A 23,536-nucleotide genomic window follows, 5' to 3' on the forward strand; every position below is an offset into this window, starting at 1 on the left:
TGAGCGGACTCTTTCCAGATTCATCCTGGAGGAGCCATGACACCCGGTTCGTTTCTGGCCTAAGCAGCAGCAGCCTCTCCTTCTTAGGAAGACAGACCCAGCATTGCTGGGCAGAGGGTTCATTGCAAGGCAGGGAAGGGCGAGGAGAAGGCCCAGCAACAGCATCCCGGCCACCAGCACGGCCAGGCAGCTTGCAGAGTCCAGGGCAGGGTGGCCAGCAGCTGGGGTCAGAGAGACCTTGGGAAGAAACCCGGAAAGTTCAAGCTGCAAGCTCGGGCTTGAGATGGAAGAGAGGGCTTCACGGTTTACTGTAATCCATGGGGAGTGATTGTAGCCACCTTCTTCAAGGTCAACTTCCATTTTCCCTGTTACCAAATGCCAGAGGGATGCCACAAAGCTGACCACATTCCTGTGGAAAAGTAAATGAAGTATTTACTGCCTGGACATGAAATGTGCACCATGCTGTCAGGTCCCTCTGACCACGTAAGTTTCATGTTTTATTCAGCAGATAATTGAAGTCTTCAATGGTGGCTGAGATGGTAAAGAACCTGCCTGCCAAGGCAGGAGACTCGGGTTCAGTCCCTGGGCCAAGAAGATCCACTGGAGAAGGAAGTGGCAACCCACTCCAGTATTCTTGTCTGGAAAATCCCATGGACAGAGGAGCCTGGCAGGCTGCAGTCCATGGGGTCACAAAAAGTCGGACATGACTTAGTGACTAAACAACAACAACAGCAGCAAATAATTATGGCAGAACACATAGCAGTTTATTCTAGTTGTTCAAAAATCCAAACTTGGATTGTTTCATGTCTCCTGGGTCAATATAGTTTAAACATCCTGCAAATTGGGGCCAGGGACTATAGCCTAGATCTGACTGGGATAAAGGACCACTCCGATAAAGGACCGTCACCTCTACAAGGCTCCAGTCATCATGTCCATTGACAGCTCAAACCTCATGGCCTCTGCATCCTGGGACCTCACTGTTAGAAACCTCAAGTTCCGATTCCTGTCTGCTAAAACCAAACCGAGCATCTCTGTGATTTTCCCGCCCACCACCAACCCAGCTACAAACACGAATGAATCTGAGTCACTGCCAGGCACAGCAGTATTCGTCCAGTCACGTCTCTTGTAACCATCCCTCCCGCCTTTATACCCACCTCTCCGCCCTCTTCTCTCTCCCCATCCTGTGTCTGCGAACACAGGGCCATTTGCCTTGAAGGCAGGCTTTTCCTCTCATTTAAGACCATCCTGTTTTGTGGGTCTCTGTTAGCTCTCCCTTGGCCTTGACTGGGCTGTGAAGAGAAGCCGTCCCCACCCTGACTCCCTGACCCGTGCTGGGCGGTGGAGGTTCTGGGCCGCTTCCAGGGCCGCCAGCCCGTCCTCCGCTGCCCCCCTGCCTCTCCTTCCCGCCCACAGGGTCCTGATCTGTCTCCCCCCATCAGCTCTGCTCTCTGACATGGAAGGCAGCGTGGGAGCCCACACGGTCTCCCTCACAGCCAGCCTGTCGTGACGTGTTTTTGTGGGTTGTGGGGCATCTTCTCCCTGCCCTTCCCTTCTCCCTTGCTCCCTCCCGTGCATGTTGCTTTGAGAATCCAGATTGAGTTGCTGTTGCATTTGTGATTCTTGGCCCGAGTCCCTCTAGAAATCATATTACTACTCTGAATTCAGCGAGGGCTGGAATAGCTACTAAGAACAGAATACATTATCATAACATTCAGCAGACAAAGCCAGAAAATTTGTGCCAGAGGCAAGCTTGGTATCCTGTACGGGTCCCACGGTCCATCTTTTGAGAACTTTAACAGCGTGGGTGTCTCGGTGATCGGTTGACGCGTCGTGCTACAAGGCCATCGCCGTCAGACAGTCTTGACTTGGAGATGCTTCAAGTTTAAGAGGTCTTGGAAAAGTTGCGGGTGTTCCCCCTCCCCCGGGGTTAGCATCTGTTCCTTCAGTTCCTCCTCCAGTTGTTTTTCGATTGTCTGCTCTGTGCAGGCTGCTTTGCTCAGCAGCCTTGGTATGTAAAAAAGAATTCATTGAGGAACTTGCCGAAGCACAGGGGAATTAAACATGTAGCCAACTCCTGAGACACGAGACAAAATGAATGCTTCAACAACAGTGTTCACTTCCGACAAGGGGCGTCTCCATGACGAAGGATAAGTTAGATGGGAAGCGGCAGTGTCGGAGGTAAGATGGTCCATGTCCCAGGGTGAGGGACCCGCATCAGAGCGAAAGCACAGAGGATGACCAGGACATACTGGAGATGAAACTGGGAAAGTGGGACGGGACAGATGGTGGCCGCTGTGCCAGAGGGACTGGACTCTGTTTGTAGGGAGGAAATCATTTAAGATCTTGGAAGAGGAGGAGCAAACTTAACCCAAGCCATCTTAGAAAGGGTTGAGATGGTGCTGTGTGCTCAGTCCCTTCAGTTGTGTCCAACTCTTTGCAACCCTGTGGACCATAGCCCACCAGGCTCCTGTGTCCATGGGATTCTCTAGTTAAGAATACTGGAGTGGGTTACCATTTCCTTCTCCAGAGATGGTTGTGAAGCTATTGCAATAAGCAGAAGATGCTAAGATCCAAGAGCCGGGGTCAGGTTTGTGACCAGGAGATCAGAGAGGAAGAAACTAAACCAAAAGAAAGGTGGCCTGAAGAGGATGTTCACAGGAATTCCTCAAAAGAGGAAATGGCCTTATAAACATATTTTTAAATGCTTCGCCTCTGTTTTTGGCTTCACTACGTAGAACTGCGAATGAAAACAGCCCTGTCTCATTGGCAAGGTTGCAGGGGAGGTGGGTGTGACCCCAGGGGACCCGGAGGATGGGAAATGGCCACCCTAATTTGTTGACTGAAAGTTAGCGCGGCTGTTCTGAACAGTTTGGTGACATGTCCAGAGCTTTAAAAAGGTGTATACCCTTTGATGCAGGATTCTAAGAAGACAGCCGTAGATATGCATAGGTTTATGTTTAGAAAATTTCAACACACTAATATTAATAGTAGTGAAAACAGACTACATTTCTAATAATTGAATTCGTGAAATAAGAATACATCCATAAAAAGGGTTACAGTGCAGCCCTTCTAAAATCTAGGTTCTAGAGGAATATTTCATCACGTGAAGACCTGTTTTGTAGCACTGTTTCTCCGTGGTCGTTCTGCTGCTCTGAGCTCTTTACGTTCCCTCTCGTGCCCTGAATCAGCGTGTCTGTCACACACACACACACACCTGCCACAGCTGTGATTGGAGTGCACTGTACCGGCAGGTAGTTTGGGCAGAATCAACACTCTTACAGTGTTGAGGCTTCCCACCTGGGATTGTGTCGTATCTCCATTTAAGGTACGTGGTCAAATTTTGAGAGAGCGATTTTGGTGAAATGGCAGAAGGCTAAACTCTTAGATGTTAAGGAGGAAAGTGGGAAGCAGAGGTAGGAAATGTAGAGTTATTTTAGACACTTGATGGTGAATGAGAGGAAAATGACCGGGCACGCATGCACTTGAGAGGGGTGGGTCCAGAAAGCTTGGGTGAAAGAGCCCCCGGAGGCCGTGGTCAGAGGCCGGGCAGGGGAGAGGGCGGGAACAGAGCTAGTAGACGGGCCAGGGCCGTGGGACCTGGAGGAGCAGGAGCGTCGTGGCGTTGTTCTGAGATCAGATGTGTTATGTCTGTGTTACCTCAGTAATGAGTTCCTCAGGCTCCCATCACCTTGCCAACAAAGGTGCATATACCAAAGCTATGGTTTTTCCAGTTGTGAGAGTTGGACCATAAAGAAGGCTGAGCACCAAAGAATTGATGCTTTCGAACTGTTGCTGGAGAAGACTCTTGAGAGTCCGTTGGACGGCACGGAGATCAAACCAACGAGTAAAGTTGCTCAGTCGTGTCTGACTCTTTGCGACCCCATAGACTATAGCCCACCAGGCTCCTCCATCCATGGAATTTTCTAGGCAAGAGTGCTGGAGTGGGTTGCCATTTCCTTCTCCAGGGGATCTAACCAGTCAATCCTAAAGGAAATCAACCCTGAATATTCATTGGAAGGACTGATGCTGAAGCTCTAATACTTTGGCTACCTGATTCGAAGAGCCGATTCATTGGAAAAGACCCTGATGCTGGGAAAGGTTGAAGGCAGGAGGAGAAGGGGACTACAGAGAATGAGATGGTGGATGTGAGTTTGAGCAAACTCCAGAAGATGAAGGACAGGGAAGCCTGGCATGCTGCAGTCCGTGTGGTCACAGAGTCAGACAGGACTGAGCAACTGCACAACAGGCTCATGGCTGCCAGCCCCCTGAGCAGTCTGTCCTTCGCCATGGACAGCAGTAGCACCCACATGCAGGATGCCACCCTCCCAGTCATCCTCAGCCACATTTCCAAGTCCCTGTTTCTTTATTATTTTTTTTAATTTTTAAAAGCTATTTATTTGGCTGTGCTAGGTCTTAGTTGCGGCGTGTGGGATCTAGTTCCCTGACCAGGGATGGAACCCGGCCCCCTGCATTGGTAGTGGAGAGTCTTAGACACTGGACCAAATCCGCCCCCCCATTTCTTTTAGCCAACCCTATTTTCTATCTTCTCTTCTGGAGCCAGATGGCTGTACACCTCTAACTCCAAGATTCCCTTCCTCCAGAGTATCTTAGTTCTCTTAAGGTTAAGTAGGAAGAGGCCCAAGGCGCTTGGGGAAGATTTCATGTTAGGTGTTTATTTATGGAGAAAGCAGAGATGCTGAGGTATGGGATTTGATGCTGCTGTTACAGGAGCTTATGGGATTCATGGGAACACGTTTGTTTTTTAAATGTATTTGGAAATGTTCTTAGGGTGGTTGTTGTTTGTCTTTAGATGCAAAGCTCTCAGCATATACCCAGAAAATTGCATCTCTGTATCTAGAGGGGGAGATTCTGTGAACCTACACACTGCATATGATTATGGTGTTTTTGAAAATAAACAAGACAGTAGTGTTTTTTCACTGTAGTACTTGCAGGGGTAGAACTGGCCTGGCAGTATTAGAAGGAAGAAAGTAGGATATGGTAGATTTATTGGCTTACTCAGCTGAGTTTGTATCTACTAACTTGGGATTTGTCACTTTAACAAGGAAGGGAAGAGGGACGGAGGAGCATTGCATCTAAGATGGAATGACCTTTTTCATTAAATCCCCAATATTGCATGTCTGTACGTTTGGGGAAATCCTTCTCTGTGCTAAGTCTAAGGGGCTTTTCTTTGTGGGGGCGGGGCAAAGGATGGAGAGACAAGCTGGTAAGTTCAGTTTTGGAAGCCAGAATACACCTTCCCTGGTTCATCCACGGGGTCTACTACATGCTGAAACCACACAGAAACTGCCCTTTTTTTCTTTTTTGCATGTGCTGTGCATGCTAATGAAATACTGTTAAATAACGAGGTACTAATCCCCCTCAGGATTTGTTCTCACACCTGTGCTGCAAGAGCACAGCTGTCTCAAGTCTTCGTTTGGTTTCTTCACATTGCCTTTCTTCCCTAAGTGGTCTGAAGTTTTAACGACACTTTTCCCGACACTCAGCACTCCTCGGACCTCAGATGACTAAAGCTTTGCATTTCAGAGTCAAAACAGAAATCCTCATTTGAGAAGCAGTTCCCGTTTCACAGGAAAGGTTGATCTTTGAGGTTTTTTTTCAAGACAGGAAATCACTAGCATATAATGGATCGAGTGCCAGTGGAATCTCTCTCTGCCCCACTGTGCCCACGCGTGGTGCTGCTTCCAGATCAAGTGCAAGCCAGCCTCAGTCCCCAGAGATGGAGAGGGACCTGCCAGTGAAGGAGCACTGCCGCCTCTGTTCTCACCCCTCTGTGTCTAAGCACCTTTCCCCAGGCAGACCATTCGTTAGATGTTGGGAACTCATAGCCTTTGTGGCTGACCTCTGGTTTTCCCCCTGATCTCTTCCATTCTTCCATCACTCCTGACTCTCTCTGGTCCTCCTCCCATTCTGTTGCCCTTCCCCCTTCCGCTTCCAGCCCTGATGATGTTGGGTCACGATCACATTTCCTCTCACCCTGCATCTGAGTCGTACCTGCGTCGCGCTCTCAGCTCACTCCAGTCTGTCCCCACTGTTTTGATAATGAGGTGCCTGCAGTGGAGACCAGAGCCCTCGGTGGGCATCACAGAGAGCGTGGAGAGGGCTGGGGGTCCCTGGGGGCAGTGCCCATGCCCGGCCAGCCTAGGGAGACCTGCGTTACTTCTGCCAAGATCTGGTAGTTTCTGTGGCCCCAAACCCCAGGGACCAGCCGAGCGCATCTCCTCCTGCTCCACGCCTGCTCCACTCTTGCTGGCTTTCTGTCTGGAACGAGCCTTCTCTGTCTTCGAACATCTCCCTCCACCTCCTCAAGGGACTGTCCCCTCTTCTCCTCCTTTCCACCCTGGCTGAGGCTGCAGCACTTTCCTCCCTCTCGGCGGCATTTGCTCTGCAGGACTTTGCAAGCAGGACTCACTGTGTCCTTACGGTTTCGTTGAGACAGAATTCACACATCGTGCAATCCACTCACTTAAAAGGCATGATTCTCAGAGTTGTGTGGCCGCCACCACAGCCGGCTTTCAACGTGTTCATCACTCCACAGGCCCTCCCACCACCCCGTCCCGCCCTCGCCCTGGGCAGCACTGGCCGCCCCCTCACTGAGTTTGCCTTGTCTGGACGTTTCATAAAAATGGGAGCGTCCAGAATGCGGCCTCCTGTGGCCGGCTTCTTTCACACTGCATAGTGTTTTCAGGGTTCATGTGGTAGCCTGGGTCAGAATTCCATTCCTTTTCATGGGCGAACCAGTCAGTACTTTTTGAATGAATGTTTTATACATTTCTGTTGCTTTCTTCTCTTAGTCTTAGAATAGGTAACAGTTACACATTTGAAAAATACATGCAGCTTTGAATATTTATATTACATATTTTCATTCGTATTTCTTTTAGTAAGAGCGACAGTACTTGTGGGTGTTAAACAGTACAGAAGAATACAGAGTAAAATACAGATCATTCCATCCACTCAGACTAACCACTCTTCACAGGTCTGTTTCTTTGTCCATACATTTTTCTGTACATAAGCCCAAACATACAGACCTCTATCACCTCTTGTTCGACACTGAGGTTAGTAAAAAAAAAAAAAAGTTTCATTCCTACAAATTGCCTTGGCAAACATACCTGTGCATACATTCTTGAATTTCTTACTGGTATTTTCTGTAGAATATACTCTAGAAAGTGGAATTACTTACATAAAGTACACATGCAATCAAATTTGGTTGAAGAGACCAGAGGGCTCCCCAGTCTACACTCTCATCAGTGGTATATATGAGGGCCCACTTCCTCAGGTCTTTACCAACACTGATTGTTAACAATCTTTGTAGCTTTTGTTGCCAATGTGAGATGCGGGGGGGTGGAGGGGTGGGGTGGGGGTGGGGGGGGGTGGAATAAAAGCCTATCTTGCTTAATTTGCTATTCTTTAATTCACAACAGCTGACTATCATTGAATGTGCTTATTAACTATTTACATTCCTTCTGTGAGTTTTTGGTTCATATCCTCTGCCTGTTTTTTCTATTAGATTATTAGGATTATTGTTACTTTCATTAATATATTGATAGCAATTCTTTGTTTGTTTTATTTACTCTAAACGTTTCCCAAGCAAAAACTTGTGTTTTTACTTACATCTTTTCTGAGTCCATACAAATATTTTAAATCTTCGACTAGCCAAATCCAACCCCCTTTTTTTCCCTTCCATAGCTTTCTTTAAAAGCACTACTCGCTATGTTAGTCAGGCTGCTATAACAAAATGCTATAAGCTGAGTGGCTTATCAGCAACAGAGGTTTGTTCCTCAGGGTTCTGGAGGCTGCGGGCCCAGGATCCTGGCACACAAGCTGGTTCTACCGAGGGCTGTGCTCTGAGCTGCAGATGGCTCACTTCTCCTCAGGTCCTCACGAGAGGTGGGGGGGCCAGTCTCTGAGTTCTCCTCATTCATGAGGGCTCCACCCTCACTTCCAAGCATCTCCGGAAGGCCCCCACCTCAGACCAGCATCACGATGAGATGAGAATTTCAACATAAGGATCTGAGGGGACACACACAGTCAGTCATCACAGCCCACAAAGAATAAGATAAAGAGGATTATCTGTCCCCCAGCCCAAGATAAGAAGCTGAAGCAGCAGCATAACCTCATAACCTCCTCTCTCGGCCTGCGTGGCGGGTGAGACCTAAGCATCACAGCCCGGGGCTCTGGCCCAGGCCGCTGTGTTCACAAGGCACCCGACCCCCTTGCTTTCCCCGTTTCGGAAACTCGCAGTCACGTGACACAGCCAGAGCTCGGGACGCACCCGACTTCGCACGGTCTGAACCTGGCCCTTGCCAGACACTCGGGACCAGACATTCTGGTCTTTTTTCAACATTTAACAGAAGGTCACCAGCTCTGAATCTGTCCCCGGGTCTTTGATATATTTGAAAAAGCAGCATGCTCATTCTTGGCTCAGAGCATCTAGATTCTGTCAACAGTGTAACTGAAACTTTGCTGCTTTTTGCATTTTAATCCACATGCTCTTTCTGGGTTATCTTATCTGCTTAATAAAAAACAGCAATAACAGTTTTGATAACAACATCTAACATTTCCCAAGCACTTTCTGTGTGTCAGACATTGTGCTGTACTTTATACAAATATTAAGACATTAAAACCATCCTGTAATATCATTGCTCCTTTTTACAGATGAGGAAACTGAGGCTCCAAGGGGTCCGGGTCATGCAGACCAGTCATTGGCAGAGCTGAGCTTGAGTCCCAGCCAGCCTCACTCCTGAGTCTGTGTGTTTACACTTTAAACTCAGTTTCCTTCCTTCCCTAAAAGCTGCTCAGCCTCCTATATTTTCAGGCTCATCTGACTTGTTCTCTGCCCTCTCTCATGTAACCCCACCTCCCACCAGTCCAGCCTTAAGAAATTCTCCCACCCACCTTCCCCTCTTTGTTCCCACGTCCCCCACCAAACCTGTATTCCTCCTTCATCCCCCCTGGGCTCGTGACAATGACCTCCCTGGACGTGCTCTTCTTCCACCCACGTGGTCTGCTTCAACTTCATACTGTCTTCTGAGAACACGACACTGATCACATCACTGTGCTGTCTTAAAGCTCTTGGGCTTCCAGTTGCTGCTGTCGCCCTGTGGTTCTCACCAGATGAAACCTGAACCCTTAGCTCTGCGTATGCTGCCTGGCCCCAGGCCGTCCCTCCAGCACCTCTGCCATTCTGTACTCCGTCCCCCGCCTGATGCTCAGCTGCTGGGGGAGGGGTGTGTCTCACCGTCCCTAGACCCACACCCCTCCATGGCTCTGCATGTCTGCACCTGTTCTGTCCGCTCGACCGCTGCTTCTATTTCTGACCTCCCGGATGCACTCCTGTTCAGCCTTCAGGAACATCTGGGACTCCCCCCAGGGTGACGCGGGCATCCTCCTGTCTGCCTCACCGCGTGTTCAGGCCTCGGTCACCGCCCTTTCCTGGCTGGGTGATAGTCATCTGTGTACTTGCTGGGCTCAATGGTCAAATCCGTCGCATTTCAGCGCTGAGCACAGAGTAGGCCCTCATACACGCTGGTGCAGTGCATGGAGGAATGTCAGAAAGTGTTTAAACAATAGGAGATACACTGTAAACAAGCTCGGCTTCTCTTTGGCTTAGTGGCCTGCGGTAGGGAGTCTCGTGCACTGAGCAGAAGCACATGGCAGGGGCGGGGCCCTCCCTCGGGCAGGGACCAGTGTGCACGCTCCTGTCTGATCACACATGAGCCCTGCCCCCTCTTGGGCCTGAATGTGACGGCGTGGCCTGGTGGGAGGACACAGTGAGAGCACCAGGGTGGGATCTCAGCTCCACAGGTCACCCTCTGGGGGCCTTGGACCAGCCTCTAACCTTCATCTTCAAGAGGAGACATTTGATAACTTCTATACTTTCCTAATTGTTAATTCTGATACAGGAAGACTTCACATGGAAACTGACTCTTCTTCATCATTTCTTTTTTCTTTTTCTTTTTTAGCTTCACTGAGCTAAAATCGACACACTAGTAATATATTTAAGGGGTACACCTGATGGCGTGTTGTACACAGACATCGTGAACAGTTTCTCCAGCCTTTCGGTTGAGTTAACACACGTTGTGTCACGATTTCCTCTTTTTCTGTATGAGAACCCCTAAGCCCTGCTCTCCTAGCAGATTTCAGTGTGTGACACGGTATTGTTGACGGTGGTCACCAGGTTGTACATTACACCTCAGACCTCATTCATCTCGGAAATGAAAGTCTGTGCCTTTTTACCCCCCACTTCCGTTTCTCACACCTCCAGCCCCTGGCAGCCACTGTCCCTGTCTCTGCTGCTCGAATCTGACTTGACGTTTCTCCCTCCGGGTTCCGTGTGTAGGTGATACCACGCACTGTTTGTCTTTCTGGGTCTGGCTCATTTCACTGAGCGCGATGCTCTCCAGGCTCATCCACATGTTTGCCAGCGTCCTTCCTTGGTTGATGAAGGATAATTCTGAACTCAGTGCGAACAGGCTTGATTTATTTCACCTGAATCCGTCTCTCCTTTCAGCTTCAGAGCGAGCAGGAGAAAGGTGAGCGGGACAACGCCGAGTTGCAGGAGTTTGCCAATGCCGTCCTGCAGCAAATCGCGGATCACTGCCCCGACATCCTGGAGCAGGTGGTCAACGCCCTGGAAGAGTCATCCTGACCCCTCGCGGGAACAGCCGGCCCAGCAGCCCGAGCGTTGAACCCGGGAGCCAGGAGAGGAGGCATTCGAGGAACCGGGCCCTAGGCTCCTGGCACCAGACACACTACAGACCCTGTCCCGTCTCGCTTAATCCCTCCAGTGAGGCGCCAGCACCATTTCTCGTCTGTCTTCTAACCTGCTTCCTTCTTTGGGTGTTGTCCCCACACTAACTGTCCTGCCATCCCAGCCAGGCAAGCAGCCGAGTCTCCGTGGAGAGCTGCCCTCCGGCCATCAGCAGTGACACTGTGGATGCTGGTGGCTACGCCCTGATGGGGACATAGGGAGAGCCCCCCTCCCCCTTCCATGGCATGAGGATGGAATCTGGACGCTGCGGAGCTCAGCTTTCTGGGGGATGCTTCACTGTGGACCCAAGCGCTATGTGTTCTGATACCAGAACAGGTGCTTTCCCCTAAAAGGGTAGAAAAAAAAATCCCCAAAAGAGTATTAACAGAAAGAGTGGAGGAGGAGAGGGACCAGGGACCTGGAGCCAACCAGCTCTTCTCCTCTCCTGTCCATGCTGGTGACTGTCCACAAGAGGCATCTGGGCAGGCCTGTGGGCGGGCGCTCGGGGAACCGGCCTCCCTGCCTTCTGGCCCTGCGCTTGTCCTCGGCCTCTGGGTGAGTCGCTCTTCCTTGGTGCAGTGGATCACGCCTGTCACTAAGAGAAGAGGGCCGTGTGGCCACGCCTGCAGCTCTGCTTCTGTAGAATGTGACCGGTCCTCTGGGTCAGGCTGGCTTCCCCGGAACGTCTCTGTCTCACCCCTGAAGAGTGCTTCTGCCTCCCCCCACCCCACCCCTACCCTGCACTCCAGGTTTGGGCAGGCCCTGGTCCCTCCCCCCCGCCCCGCCCCCGCTGCAGCCTTCATCCTGACCCACAGCCTCTGCTGCACACGGATGTCGTTCATCACACGTGCAATCATTCCCCTCTTCTGCTCAGACCGTGTTTAAGAAGTGCCTGCGTGGCTGCCAGGCACCAGCCATGAAGACAGCCTCTGGGTGGGGCGGGGTCGAGGATTCTGTGAGATGCACCTGGTCCGATCTTAACTCTTAATAGAGGGCAGCTTTTCCAGAAAAATCTTCCAGAAATCAGCGTTTCTCATTATAATGGAATTTATGGGTTTTGGGGGGCAAGAGGCTGCATCGGTTACTAGCCTGTAGGATAGGATCCCATCTTATGACTCAGAATTTGGGGGTTTGTTCCCCTGAAGGAGCGTGCTGTGTAAAGGGCTACGACAGTGGACGGTGTCTTCTCTGCACATCCATGTGCTTCTCAATGAACTTGGCCGGCTCCATGTTGCAAACCAGAAAATCGACCCCAAAGTTGCAGATCCGGTTGAGAGTCCTGATGTCTTCCCCAAGCATAGACGGTGGCAGTCATAAATATCAGGCACCGAGAAACAGACCACTTAACCCGAATCTTGCCCTTTGATCACCTCCCTGGCCAGACACCCAGCAGACGCTCACATCCTCTGATAAAAGAGTTGCTGGGTTAAATGGGTTTTTTCCTTCCCCTTCCCCAGAGTTACTCACCCAGAGAATCCGAGGCTGCCTGTCAGGTCGTCACAGCCGTCAGTCCTGTATCTTCCCGCCAGCAGCCCGTGACGGTACCATTAACTTATATGGTCACATCTCCAGCAGCCCCCACTCCCCGCCATAAACCAGCTTCCCCCCGTGAGAAGCTGTCGAGTGCTCCTTATCGAAGGTTTAAATGGACTCTGTTCATAAATTTCTTACTGAGATGTTTCCTGATAGCCGGGCTGGCCAGAGCAGGGGTGCCGCAGGGCTCAGACAGTAAGTGGTGGCCATTCGTAGTCAATTACCTCAACCCCATTTATTTATTGCACTGCCCATAAATCACGTAGAAAGCCCCGGTGTTTTAGGGCCGTAGTCCTGGAATCTCAAATTATCCACCACAATGGGAGAACCAAGGTAGAAGGACCTCCTCCCTGGCCTGCAGGAGGAAGAGGCCCCATGCAGGGCGGTGGCCCAACCAGCTCTTCTGGTGGCCCTCCGGGCCCTGCTGGGTCCACCTTCCCCGTCAGATAATGGTCCCTGCTGCCTGCCTGTGGATACCTGTAGGAGTACTCTGGGCGGACACCATCTGTCTGTCCCTGAACCAGGCAGGACTCTCCTCTGCCTCCTGGGTGGTCCTCCTCACACATCAGTGGTCCTGGATGAGGGTCAACTCTGGCTGAAGTTTAATAGTGAGCAAGGACCTGCCTATACCACGAGGGCAAGTTGAATGTAATCTCCAGCATTTAGCATCTTACTGAGTGTAGTTCTCTCTCTGAGCCAACGTTTGCTGAAGGCTCAGTTCCCAGCACACGAGCCTTGTGTCCCCAGACCTCTCCTGGCTTCATGGTTGTATGAGGTCATGAGCTGCTCCCGAAGGTCTGTGACCTTGGAGACACACTGCAGGCCGCCTAACATGCTCACTAAACCCTCCATCCCATTGGCACGTCTCGTTGCCCTGAGCACCTCGAGCTCTGTCCCCAAGTAACAGTTGTCACGGGGGGCAGCGAGAAGGAGAGTGGGTGGCACCTACCTGGGGTGCAGGGCAGAAGCTTCGCACGGTGCCCGTCTCCTCTTCCTGGGTCCTGCCCCTCCATCGCAGGCACTCGCTTGGCTCGTGATGAAGCGTCTGGGTGCAGGTCTGCAAGGATGTGGACAGTGTTTGAAATGGAAAAGACGTCATGTGGGCTGTCACGTGTGAAGAAGGGAGCGGGGCTTTGCAACTCCGTCTCAACTCTGACCTTGACCATGTATCTGACCATCTGAAGGCGGCCTGAGAGCTCCCTCCTCCTAACTCGTCTTAGGAACACAAGTGAAGCAGACGGAACCCAAGGCGCTTCCAGCATGGACGGCAGCAGCTGGGCTCACCCTTTGTGTCCAGAAAGGTCTCTTGGGCTTTCCAGCAGCTCGCCCACCCCCCGGAGCGAGAGGAGGATAGGAAGTCATCTCCAGGTGTCGATGACTGCTGACGGTCAGGATTTGCTGCTGACCCAACCCGCATGCCCTTCCGTGCCCCCCTTGGACTCCACCATGTCAGCAAAGCCCCAGGGCGGGGAAAGAGCGAGGGTGGACTTGGGCTCAGGTGGCTCTTCCTGAGTCCCCGTGGACCCTGTGTGGGCCCCCAACCCCACCCCAGCCTCATCTCCCATCAGCAGCAGAGCGCAGGGCTGCGGTGGGGGCGGGGGGTGAAGAGGGAGGGGCAGCCGGCCATACAGACCCAGGCCCACCCACCACTGCCAGCCCTGACCCCTCAGCAGGGGCGCAACCATCAAAGAAAGGTCTTCAGAGGAATCTGGTGTTTCCTCCCCGGACACTAAGGGAACACAGGAAGAAAACAGGGAAAATCTTTCTGAACAAAATGGCTGTCCTGTGCTTTTTAAGCAAAAACTTTAAAAACTTTTTAGTGTCAAAACTGTAACCAAGTGTCTCCTGGTTTTTCCCAGCTTGTGTGGCGAGTGCTGTGACCCCCATCATAGGTGTTTTCTCCTCCTGACCCCGGGGGAGCGGTGGATTAGGGATTGATTTATGGGGGTGGGTTCCTGTCCCTCCCCATCTCCTCTTTCGTTTCTCTGCTTGTCGATATTGTCCGTGTGGTTCAGAGAATCGGGGCGGTTCCATTGTGTCCATTGTTAAGATAATTAAGGTATTACAGAGTAGTTGTAGAACTGAAAAATTAAAGAGCTGTGTTTCTAAAAAAAAATCAAACCAATATCATGTTAACAAAGGAATTCAAGCTCTGGGGCAGCCAGACACCGCCCCTCTCCCCATAAGGTGGCCGAGGTGGCAGCCGGGCCGGCCGCTGGGGAGACGCCAGGTCCAGATCCAGGCAGGCAACCGGCCGCTGAGCTTGGGAGAGGCTCCTGGGGCCCGGCTTGCCTATCCACCCTCAGGGACTCTGCCAGAGACTCCCAGATCCTTGACCCCGTAGCTGCCCTCACCCCCACGCTGGCCCCCGCCCAGTGTGCCAGGTCCCATGTGGTCACCTGGGCTGGCGCTGGCCCCTGAGCCCCACACCAGCCACAGAGCCTCCTCCTGCCCACTTGGTGCTATACTCTCTGGGGCCCATCCAGGATGGGCCAAGCCCTGGCCAGCCTGGAGCCTGCGGTCCAGGTTGGGGGCCGGCTCAGAGCCCAGCCCCTCTGGCATCAGTCCCTGCAGCCTTTCCCTGAAAGCTTGTGAGACCCCCGCCCCAGGCTGCCCGTCTGGGCCCCAGCAATGGCCTGGCCAGGAAAGGAGGTGTCCCCCACTGAGCCAGAGAGCCCGGCCCTGGTGGGGCTGCCTCCCCCCCACCACCACAGCAGTATTGCACACGCCCTGGACCCCCAGGGGCAGCCCAGGGCGCTTGAGTCCAGCAGGTGTGCAGGGCATAGACTGGGGTCTCCCATGGTTCCCCTGCCCCCCGGCTTCAGGAGGCAGAGCTGCCCCTGCTGAAGTGCCGGGGCCCCGGGCGCTGACCCTGCAGCTTGAGTCCTTTTGGCGACGGTAGCGGCCGAGGGGTGGTGTCTGAGCGGGCCCACCACTGCCGTCCACTGCACGCCGGCCCGGTGGTGTCGCTGACACGATCGTGATGTTACAGAGAAACTGTGTTAGAGTCGACTTTGCCTTGATAACTATTGTAAACACTTTGTTCATTTTTTTTCTTTTTTATTCACAAACTAAATCCATCAGGAAATTATAAAGTTATTTAAAAATCGCGTGCTGTTTTTCTTTGAGCCTCATGCAGTCTGCTCATCCAGGCAGGATGTGTCCTCAGATGCTAGAAAGGCAGGAGAGTCCAGCGGTCCCCGCGCGGTCAGCCACACCAGGGATCCCTGGGAAGCAGGGATGCTCGGGTCACGGGAGGGCAGAGGAGTGGACAGCACCCCGGCCCTGACAGGCTGACAGTGACTCTCTGAAAAGGGGGAGCCCCTTGGGCATCCACCTGGACTCGGGGCTGGCCGCCCCCCTTACTGTGGCTCACGGTTTGCATGCCAGGGCCCCCACTTCACTCTGTCCCAGAGCAGCACCCACAGGTCTGATTCAGATGGGGCTGGAGCCACGCCCCACCCCCAACCCCGGGATATGTGCTGACATATATACCCTGGACCACATGAGCTGCAGAATCGGACAGAATGGAGGCCGGGAACAAGGAGGGCATGGGGGGCTGCCAAGACCATCAGCTAGGAAGATTGGCAGCTCTGGGCCTGATGCCGAGAAGTTGTTCTGGGGACTTTGGTGAGAGTTATTTTTTTCTGCTTCCCTTTGTTTCTCTGTCTGCTGCAAAGGGGACCCGGCCCGCTCGCCGTGTTCCCTCCCTCTCCATACAGGTTCTGCCGCCCACTGACATTGGCACACGGGCCGAACACTTCCCTCCCGCAGCCTTGCCCACACCCGGCTCTGCCGGGCCTCGCTCCCTCCAGCAGGGAAGGCCTAGAATGTGCATAGTCTCGCTGCAGGATGTGTGTTTTGCTGCATAAATGAAATCGCCACCACGCGCCAATGTGTCCACCACAGCGACCTGTTGGGTGACACTGGTCGCTGTCCCCAGGGTCTCCCATTCATCCTGCCTTGCTGCATGCTGATTCGCCCCGTGGTCACCTGCTCAGCTGCAGACAGAGGGACGCAGAGGCCACGAGGTTTAAGGAGAATACGTGAGAGGAGAACTTGGCAGTGGAGAATTCCACCCGTGAACTTGGTTTCTCCTCTGGATTGGGAGAAGACTATGATTTGGAGCCTCTTGGGCTGGCTCGAAGATAATTAGGAGCTGGTTAGACCTTGAGAGAGCATTCCAAGGAAGCTGCTTTGAGATCCACACGCTTTCCCAGGTGTTAGGGGAGTGTGGGAGAGGGCCCTGGACTCGCAGCCCAGAGCCTCTGTCGCCCTTGACCTCAGCCCTGCTACGTTCTCTAGGTCACAGGCCATGATGAGGATAATGGCAATTGTGTTTCTCCTGCTTGAGAGCAGAGAACTGCATTCTTCAGGTCTGCAGCTTCTCTGAGACCACCCGGCAGGTGCACCCGGAGGCGGCCCCCAGCAGGACGTGGACGTGGAGACCAGCCCATGAGTGTCGCTGAAGCCAGCGGCTCCTGCCGGGTTGGCTCGGGCTCCAGTTTCCTTTTCTTGTGACTTTATTCCTCAGGGCTCCTTTCGGACTTTGGTGGGAAGCCGTGGTGTCCATCCGCCCCCCTCCAGAGCTGTGAGTGGGCAGCGGGTGGCCTCCACCCCCGGACGGCTCAGGGAGACGGGAGCCGGGGGCTCCACCTGGCTCTCCTTGGATTGTCGCCGCAGTGAAAAGTCAGGATGAGCCGCGGCTTCAGGAGCCTCCTGACACTTCAGGAGAAAAGAGAACATGAGTAGCCACTAGGCCTGGGTCTGTGGGGCCACTGTGGGACGTCCCCAGGGGGCCTGATGGGTGGCTGTCCAGGAGAGGCCAGGCCAGCGGATGCCCACCCTGCTGGACGGGCAGGGAGCCAGGGCAGAGCAGGGCTTGGCCCGTGGGAACCTCGGCCGTGCACGAGAAGGCAAGGGTCCAGAAGTCAGACGGCGGGATCGCCTTCTGGTCTGTGCTGTGTGTCAGACTGTGGCCTCGAGAATTCACCTGGCTTCTCTCATCTTCAGTTTCCTCATTTTAAAACAGGGATAAGGATGCCCACTGCCACAGGTGTGGGAACACAAGGCCTGGAGGAGGGGGTTTCTCCGGTAGGGATCACCAGCCTCTTCGCCTGCCCTGTTCCGACACCTGACCCCCTGCCGGAACTTGGCCACAGTGCCCTCACCCGGGGGCGTCAGATGCCAGCAGTCACATGGCTTCTGCTTTAGAGGGCAAAGCCCAGATGCCAACGTGCTGTCTCACTGGCCAGGCCGCGCCAATCTCCCAGGGATGGGCTCCTGAATGCGGGCTTTGTCTGCCTGCCTCTTAGTCACGGTGACAAAGGACACCCGGGAGACGGGAACCTGACGCCGGATTCTTGAGCCAGGACGTCAACGATGCAGAGTCCAGCCTGCGGCCCCCAACATGGACTGGACCCTGCAGACGCTGCGGGGATGCTCTGACCCCGGCTCCCCGCCCAGGCCGGAGGCTGGAAAGTCCCTGAGGGCGGCGTCTGCTCCTCCTCTGGCCCCGAATGCAGTGGTGCATACTCGGGCTCATAGCGGAACCCGCCAGGCACGGGAACGGGCCTGCTCCCATCAGCTCTCCCACAAGCTTTCACGCCAGGATGGTCCCACAGCTGTGTCGCTGGACGTGCATTAGCTGGGCGTCTGCTAGAAGGCGGCCTCCCCTGCGCACTGGACCTCAGAGCCAGCCTGCGGGGCCCCAGCTGCCCCCTGCTCAGGGCCAGGGTGGCTGGGAGAGGGGCAGTCTGGGCCTGACCCTGGAGCCTGGGACCCTGCGAGGGTCTCACTGTGGAAGGCCTCACCATCTGCACCCCCTGGGCTCAGGTCCTCGGGGTCGTGGAATTTCCTTCAGTGCGCCTGAGCTGACTGATGAGGCTCCTTCCTACCTCACGGCCGGGGGTCAGACACCCCGCGTCTAAGGCAGGTGCTGCTGCTTCAGAAGAGAGTCTCTGTACTGAAGGCTCGATGGATGTTCTGGGAACTTGCCAGGGACTGAGACGCAACTGGTCTTTGTAAAGGCCCCTCCCCTCCCCAGTGTGTGTGTGTGAGTGCATGCGTGCGCATGTGTGCACTCGGGGTTCACACACCCCCGTACAGGCTTTGGCCCAGTGTGAGGGTCTCCCTGCGATGAAGGAAATGAGTAAAAAGCTTCAACATTTTTGTTCCCCTTGGAGGCCTGCAAAGAAGGTGTTAAGAGCACAAGATTTAAATCATAAATTTTATTAAAAGCCAAGCAGCCCGACATGTGGCTGTTGCCAACTTGGACGGTCTTTGGGGTGAAGCCGCCCTGAGCTAATCCAGAAGGAATCAGAGGGGGAAGCGGGTGGAGCCTTGGCCGGCAGGAGTGGGGAGGCTCGCACCCTGGGATCCTTCCCTTCACCCTCCCTCACGCTCCTTCTTCAACCAGTGGAGCCTCCAACCCCCAGGACTCCAGGTAAGGGGGAGGACCAGCCACTCCAGCTGGCCCAGGACTGGCCACAGGTGCCCCCCGAGTGGCATATGGGAGACAAGCAGGACAGGGAGCCCCAGCTGCCCTCCCATCCTCTCCACCCTCCTGCAACAGCTGGGGTTCTGTGTCCAGGACACCCAGGAAATGCCCCTCCCCAGACCTGCTGGAACGGGAGACCCCCTCTTTCCCAGGATGAGGGCCCTACCCGGCCTCTCACGAGACACAGGAAGCTATGTGAGATCCTCTGACCTGGGAAGCAGCACCTCCCAGGACGGACGGGATCAGGGTGCAGAGACTGGGCAGAGGGGCTCCCCCAGGACAGCCTCGCCTCCAACCCAAGCCACTCCCGGATGCCTCCCTGGCCCCAGCCCAGCCCTTGCCCCGGCTCCGTGTCAGCTCCGAGGGGAGCTCTGCGTCACAATAGTCACTGTGACTTTGTGCCTTGAGCTCTGCAGCCCACTCCCAAGGGTGGGAGCACGGCTCGGCAGCGCCTCGGCCGAGGGGCTGAAGCCCCCACCCCTGAGCTGGACCCAGGGGGCCTCCGCCGTGGACAGGGGCCCTGGATCTGTCTGGCCAGTCAGACTTCCTGTCTTTACTAAAGCGTTGGTTGCATTATAAGGTGTTAAAAATCACCAGCACAGCTTGGAACCAGCCATAACGTCTTCCAAGCCTCCCAGTGTCGTCGGGGAGTGCAGACACAACCTCTCCACCCAGAACCTCTAGACCTCTCAAAGCTCCCAAGAACAGGGCGGGGGCCCTCTAATCCCCCTGGGGATGACTTCCCACCTATGTGTACGTAGGTGACTCTGTGAACAGCGATTTAATATTCTCAGCTGGATACCTGTGTCTGCAAACCAGGGCTTCTGAGTGTAATCACTTCCTCCTGGAGCTTCTGCAATTCTCCCCCTGCCCCCTGGGAAGGCAGGGGCATGGAGGGGCGTGCCAGGGCCTAGTGGGGAAGCAAGGGCTGCAGGGGCTACACTGGCTGTAGTGAGGGCCGGAGTCACCCTGGGGTGGGGGGGAGACGAGGTCGCCCCCGCCCCACGGCGGCTGCTCCCCCAAGCCTGACAGACCTTTCCCAGTAGCCACCTTCTCTTTCCTTCTCTCCAGTTTCTCTCTTTGCTTAACAAGATTCCACCCCCTGCCAAATGTCCTCCTCCTCCACGTGCAGGAGACCCAGGGCTGGGAACTGCCCAGTTTGCAAGGATCAGGGATGGTCAGGTTCTCCCATTCTAGTAGGTCTGGGGAGGAGCGTTTGCTGAGTGTCCTGAACACAGAACCCCAGCTGTTGGCAGCCGGGCAGGCTGGTGGGCAGTCCCCCCGCCAGACGCCGGGTTTTCTGTCTTCATGCCACCAATGCTTCCTGGGGCACCTTCTGTTTGCAGGTCTGCGTCAGTCGCCATGGCTGGGGGCGACTCGAGGCCCCAGGGTGGGCGCCAGCTCCGCTGTGTCCACCCACCAGTGCCCCACCGAAGTACCCCAGGGTTTGTGGTTGTCCTGCCCCCGTGGCCCTCTGTGAGTTTAATAAACAAGACTGAGAGGGGAGTGATTTACAGAGAACGGGCAGTGCCCTCGGTCACCCAGCCACGAAGGGAGGACAGGAGGGGCTCCTGGTGAAGGGCTGGCCAGACGCCAAGCCCGCCCTTTATGCGACGACCGTGTCCTGTCTACGTTTCAGACGGATGTTGAGTGAGACCACGGCCCACGTCTATTCTTTCGTCAGTGTACCCTGTGCTAACAGGAGCAGCTGGAGTGTCTTGCGGTGTGTTAGTCGCTTCAGTTGTGTCCAACTCTTTTGCAATCCCGTGGACTGTAGCCCATCAGACTCCTCCGTCCACGGGGTTATCTAGGCAAGAATACTGGAGTGGGTTGCCATTCCCTACTCCAGGTATTTTCCTGACCCAGAGATCGAACCCATGTCTCTTACGTCTCCTGCGTTGGCAGGACGGTGGCACTTTACCACTGGCGCTACCTGGGAAGCCCACGTTGTGTACTTACCAATAGTTAAAGGTATAAATGTTATTTACATATTTTTTAATCACACACAAAATTTTCTTTTTTTTTTTAAAGGCTGATCCACAGCAAACACCTGCTGTCTTGGGCACTTTTGCTCTCTAGTCTAGTCTTTCAAGGTTCCTCTTGAATGAAGCCCTGGGTGGTCTGCCAGGCACCAAGGCCCATCCACTGCCTGGACATGGCTCTTAGCTCCCCGGGCCCAGCAGCCCTGGGCCTCCCCCTCCCTTGCTCAGCCCTGGCCCTAGTTTGAACCAGGGTCTCTGGAATATTGTCCTGGCAGCGCCTACTGGCCCATCCCCAAAGCTCCCACCGCCCACCAGCCCCAGGTTGCCCAGCCAGTCTTTTGCCCCCTCTTGTCTGCCCTAAAGGACACCTGCCTGCTTCCTCCACTTTCCAAACAGGGACGAGGGCATAAGGAGGTTGAGTAAACTACCTTTTATTAGATTTATTTGGTTTAGAGCAGAAACCCTCTGAGGAATTCACTTCATATAGGAAGTGGAGAGAGACTGCTTTCTATTAAGGGGTCACCCAAATGCCCCTCTTGTTACAGGGCCCCCTGGACTACACACAGCTCCCCTTACCCTTTCAGGCTGCCAGTTTGACTCTGAGTAGATTTTTATGTTAGAAAATTCTTCCTTATAGACTTGTAGGTGATTACAGCTGGAAAGGATCTTGAAAACAGTCCTGTCCAGGACTTCTCTGGTGGCACAGTAGATAAGAATCTGCCTTTGCTGACAAAGGTCTGTCTAGTCAAAGCTGTGGTTTTTCCAGTAGTCATGTGTGGATGTGAGAGTTGGACCATAAAGAAGGCTGAGCGCTGAAGAATTGATGCTTTTGAACCGTGGTGTTGGAGAAGACTCTTGAGAGTCCCTTAGACTGCAAGGAGATCAAACCAATCAATCCTAAAGGAAATCAGTCCTGAATATTCACTGGAAGGACTGAAACTCCAATACTTTGGCCACCTGATGTGAAGAACTGACTCTCTGGAAAAGCCCCTGATGCTGGGAAAGATTGAAGGCAGGAGGAGAAGGGGCGAAAGAGGATGGGATGGTTGGATGGCATCACCAACTCGATGGACATGAGTTTGAGTGAGCTCTGGGAGTTGGTGGTGGACCGGGAGGCCTGGCGTGATGCAGTCTATGGGGTGGCAAAGAGTCAGACATGACTGAGCAACTGAACTGAACCAGACACAGGTTCGATCCCCGGCCCAGGAGGATTCCACATGATGCAGAGCAACTAAGCCCGTGCGCCACAATCACTGAGCCCACACTCTAGAGCCCTCGAGCCGCAACTCCTGAAGCCCACTCGCCCTAGAGCTGCACACCGCAGCTACTGAGCCCACATGCTGCAGCTCCTGAAGACTGCATGCCCTAGAGCCTGTGCTGCATAACAAGAGAAGCCACTGCAATAAGAAGCCCCTGGACCGCAATCAACTGGCCCCTACTCGCTGCAGCTAGAGAAAGCCTGCACGAAGCAACCAAGACCCAGTGCTACCAAAACTAAGTAAGTAACTAAAGTGTATATGAAGAAAAAACAGAACAAAACCCTGTCCAATCTCTTCATTTTAAACAGAAGGAAATCTGCAAACATTCCTAAATGTGGGAGTCAGGGGCCCATGGCCACTTAGGGGCAGCGCCCGACCTCTGCCCTGCAGCCTGGGCTCCCTCCAGCGCTGGGGTCCCAGCCCCACCTGAATCACAGGCCACCTGGAGCCCTTTCCCGCTGTGGTACCTGCTCGAGGAGCCTCCTTGTCCACTGGCAGAGAAGGGTATGTCTTCCCCAAGGTCTACTCACTAGAGGCTGGGCACAGGCTGTGCCTGGATCCACTTCGAGCCCTTCCTACCACAGCAAGAATAACTCTGTGCTACCAGAAACAGCAAAGATCCAAACAGGCGCGGACACCTCACTGATGCCACCCATGGAGGCAGCATCTCGCATTTTTTTTTAAAAAGTCGGTGTCCAGGGGAGACAGCAGAAGAATGGTGATGCTCACTGGGATTCTCAAATTGCCAGCAACTGCAAAGCATAAAAGTGAGCCTCAGAGATTCGCCCTGTTGCGGAACTATGCACTGTTACTACTTCCTAGGTTTGTACCAAATTGAATTACCATATCCGAGAACAGTGCCACTATGGACTGAACTTCACACATAGCCTCTAAAGGACTTGAGGAAAAAAGCCCAAATAACTTGGAAATAACGTTCAAACAGAACTTCTCAACCCAACTACCAGGCTGATGGAGCAGTTTCAAAGGAGTTATCATGATATCTGAGAAATAAGAAAACCCCAAAATATTAACACTTTAAAACTTTGACTTCTTCATGAAGAAAAGGGATGTCACAGACTGCCTCTGATATTTTGGGGTGAGTGTGGGGTGACTGCCTGAACGAAAGGGCTGGTGCACCCATCGCACCCTCACCCCAAAAGATCCCATCAAGAAAGAAAATGAGTCTAACTTGGGGTGACCAATTAGTGGCTCAGCGGTAAAATATCTGCCTGCCAATGCAGGATATACAAGAGATAAGGGTTCGATCCTTGAGTCAGGAAGATTCCCTGGAGGAGGAAATGACAACCCACTCCAGTATTCTTGCCTGGAGAATTCCCCTGCACTGGGAGCTTGAAGTCTTACCCACTGGACCACCAGGGGAGTCCCTTAACCATTTTGTAGGAAGTCTTGATTGCAGGCAAAGCCTGTGGATCGTGTGTCTTCTGATGAAACGATAGATGCTGAAATTTGAATTTCATCTAATTTTCATATCTCA

The 23,536-nt window shown here is 53.6% G+C and overlaps 1 protein-coding gene across 7 annotated transcripts in view; it reads left to right on the forward strand.

Moving 5' to 3' along the window:
- ERC1 (ELKS/RAB6-interacting/CAST family member 1) overlaps positions 1 to 15,411 on the forward strand; it is a 269,702-nt gene extending 254,291 nt beyond the window's left edge. For all 7 annotated transcript variants that reach the window (XM_061418332.1, XM_061418328.1, XM_061418335.1 and 4 more), the window contains one exon: positions 10,529 to 15,411. In XM_061418332.1, coding sequence (XP_061274316.1) covers positions 10,529 to 10,666 — 138 coding nt within the window. In that variant the 3' untranslated portion in view covers positions 10,667 to 15,411. The remainder of the gene's footprint in view (positions 1 to 10,528) is intronic.
- The last annotated feature ends 8,125 nt before the right edge of the window (positions 15,412 to 23,536 follow it).

The sequence above is a fragment of the Bos javanicus genome, chromosome 5 (assembly GCF_032452875.1).
Source record: "Bos javanicus breed banteng chromosome 5, ARS-OSU_banteng_1.0, whole genome shotgun sequence".
NCBI lineage: Eukaryota > Metazoa > Chordata > Mammalia > Artiodactyla > Bovidae > Bos > Bos javanicus.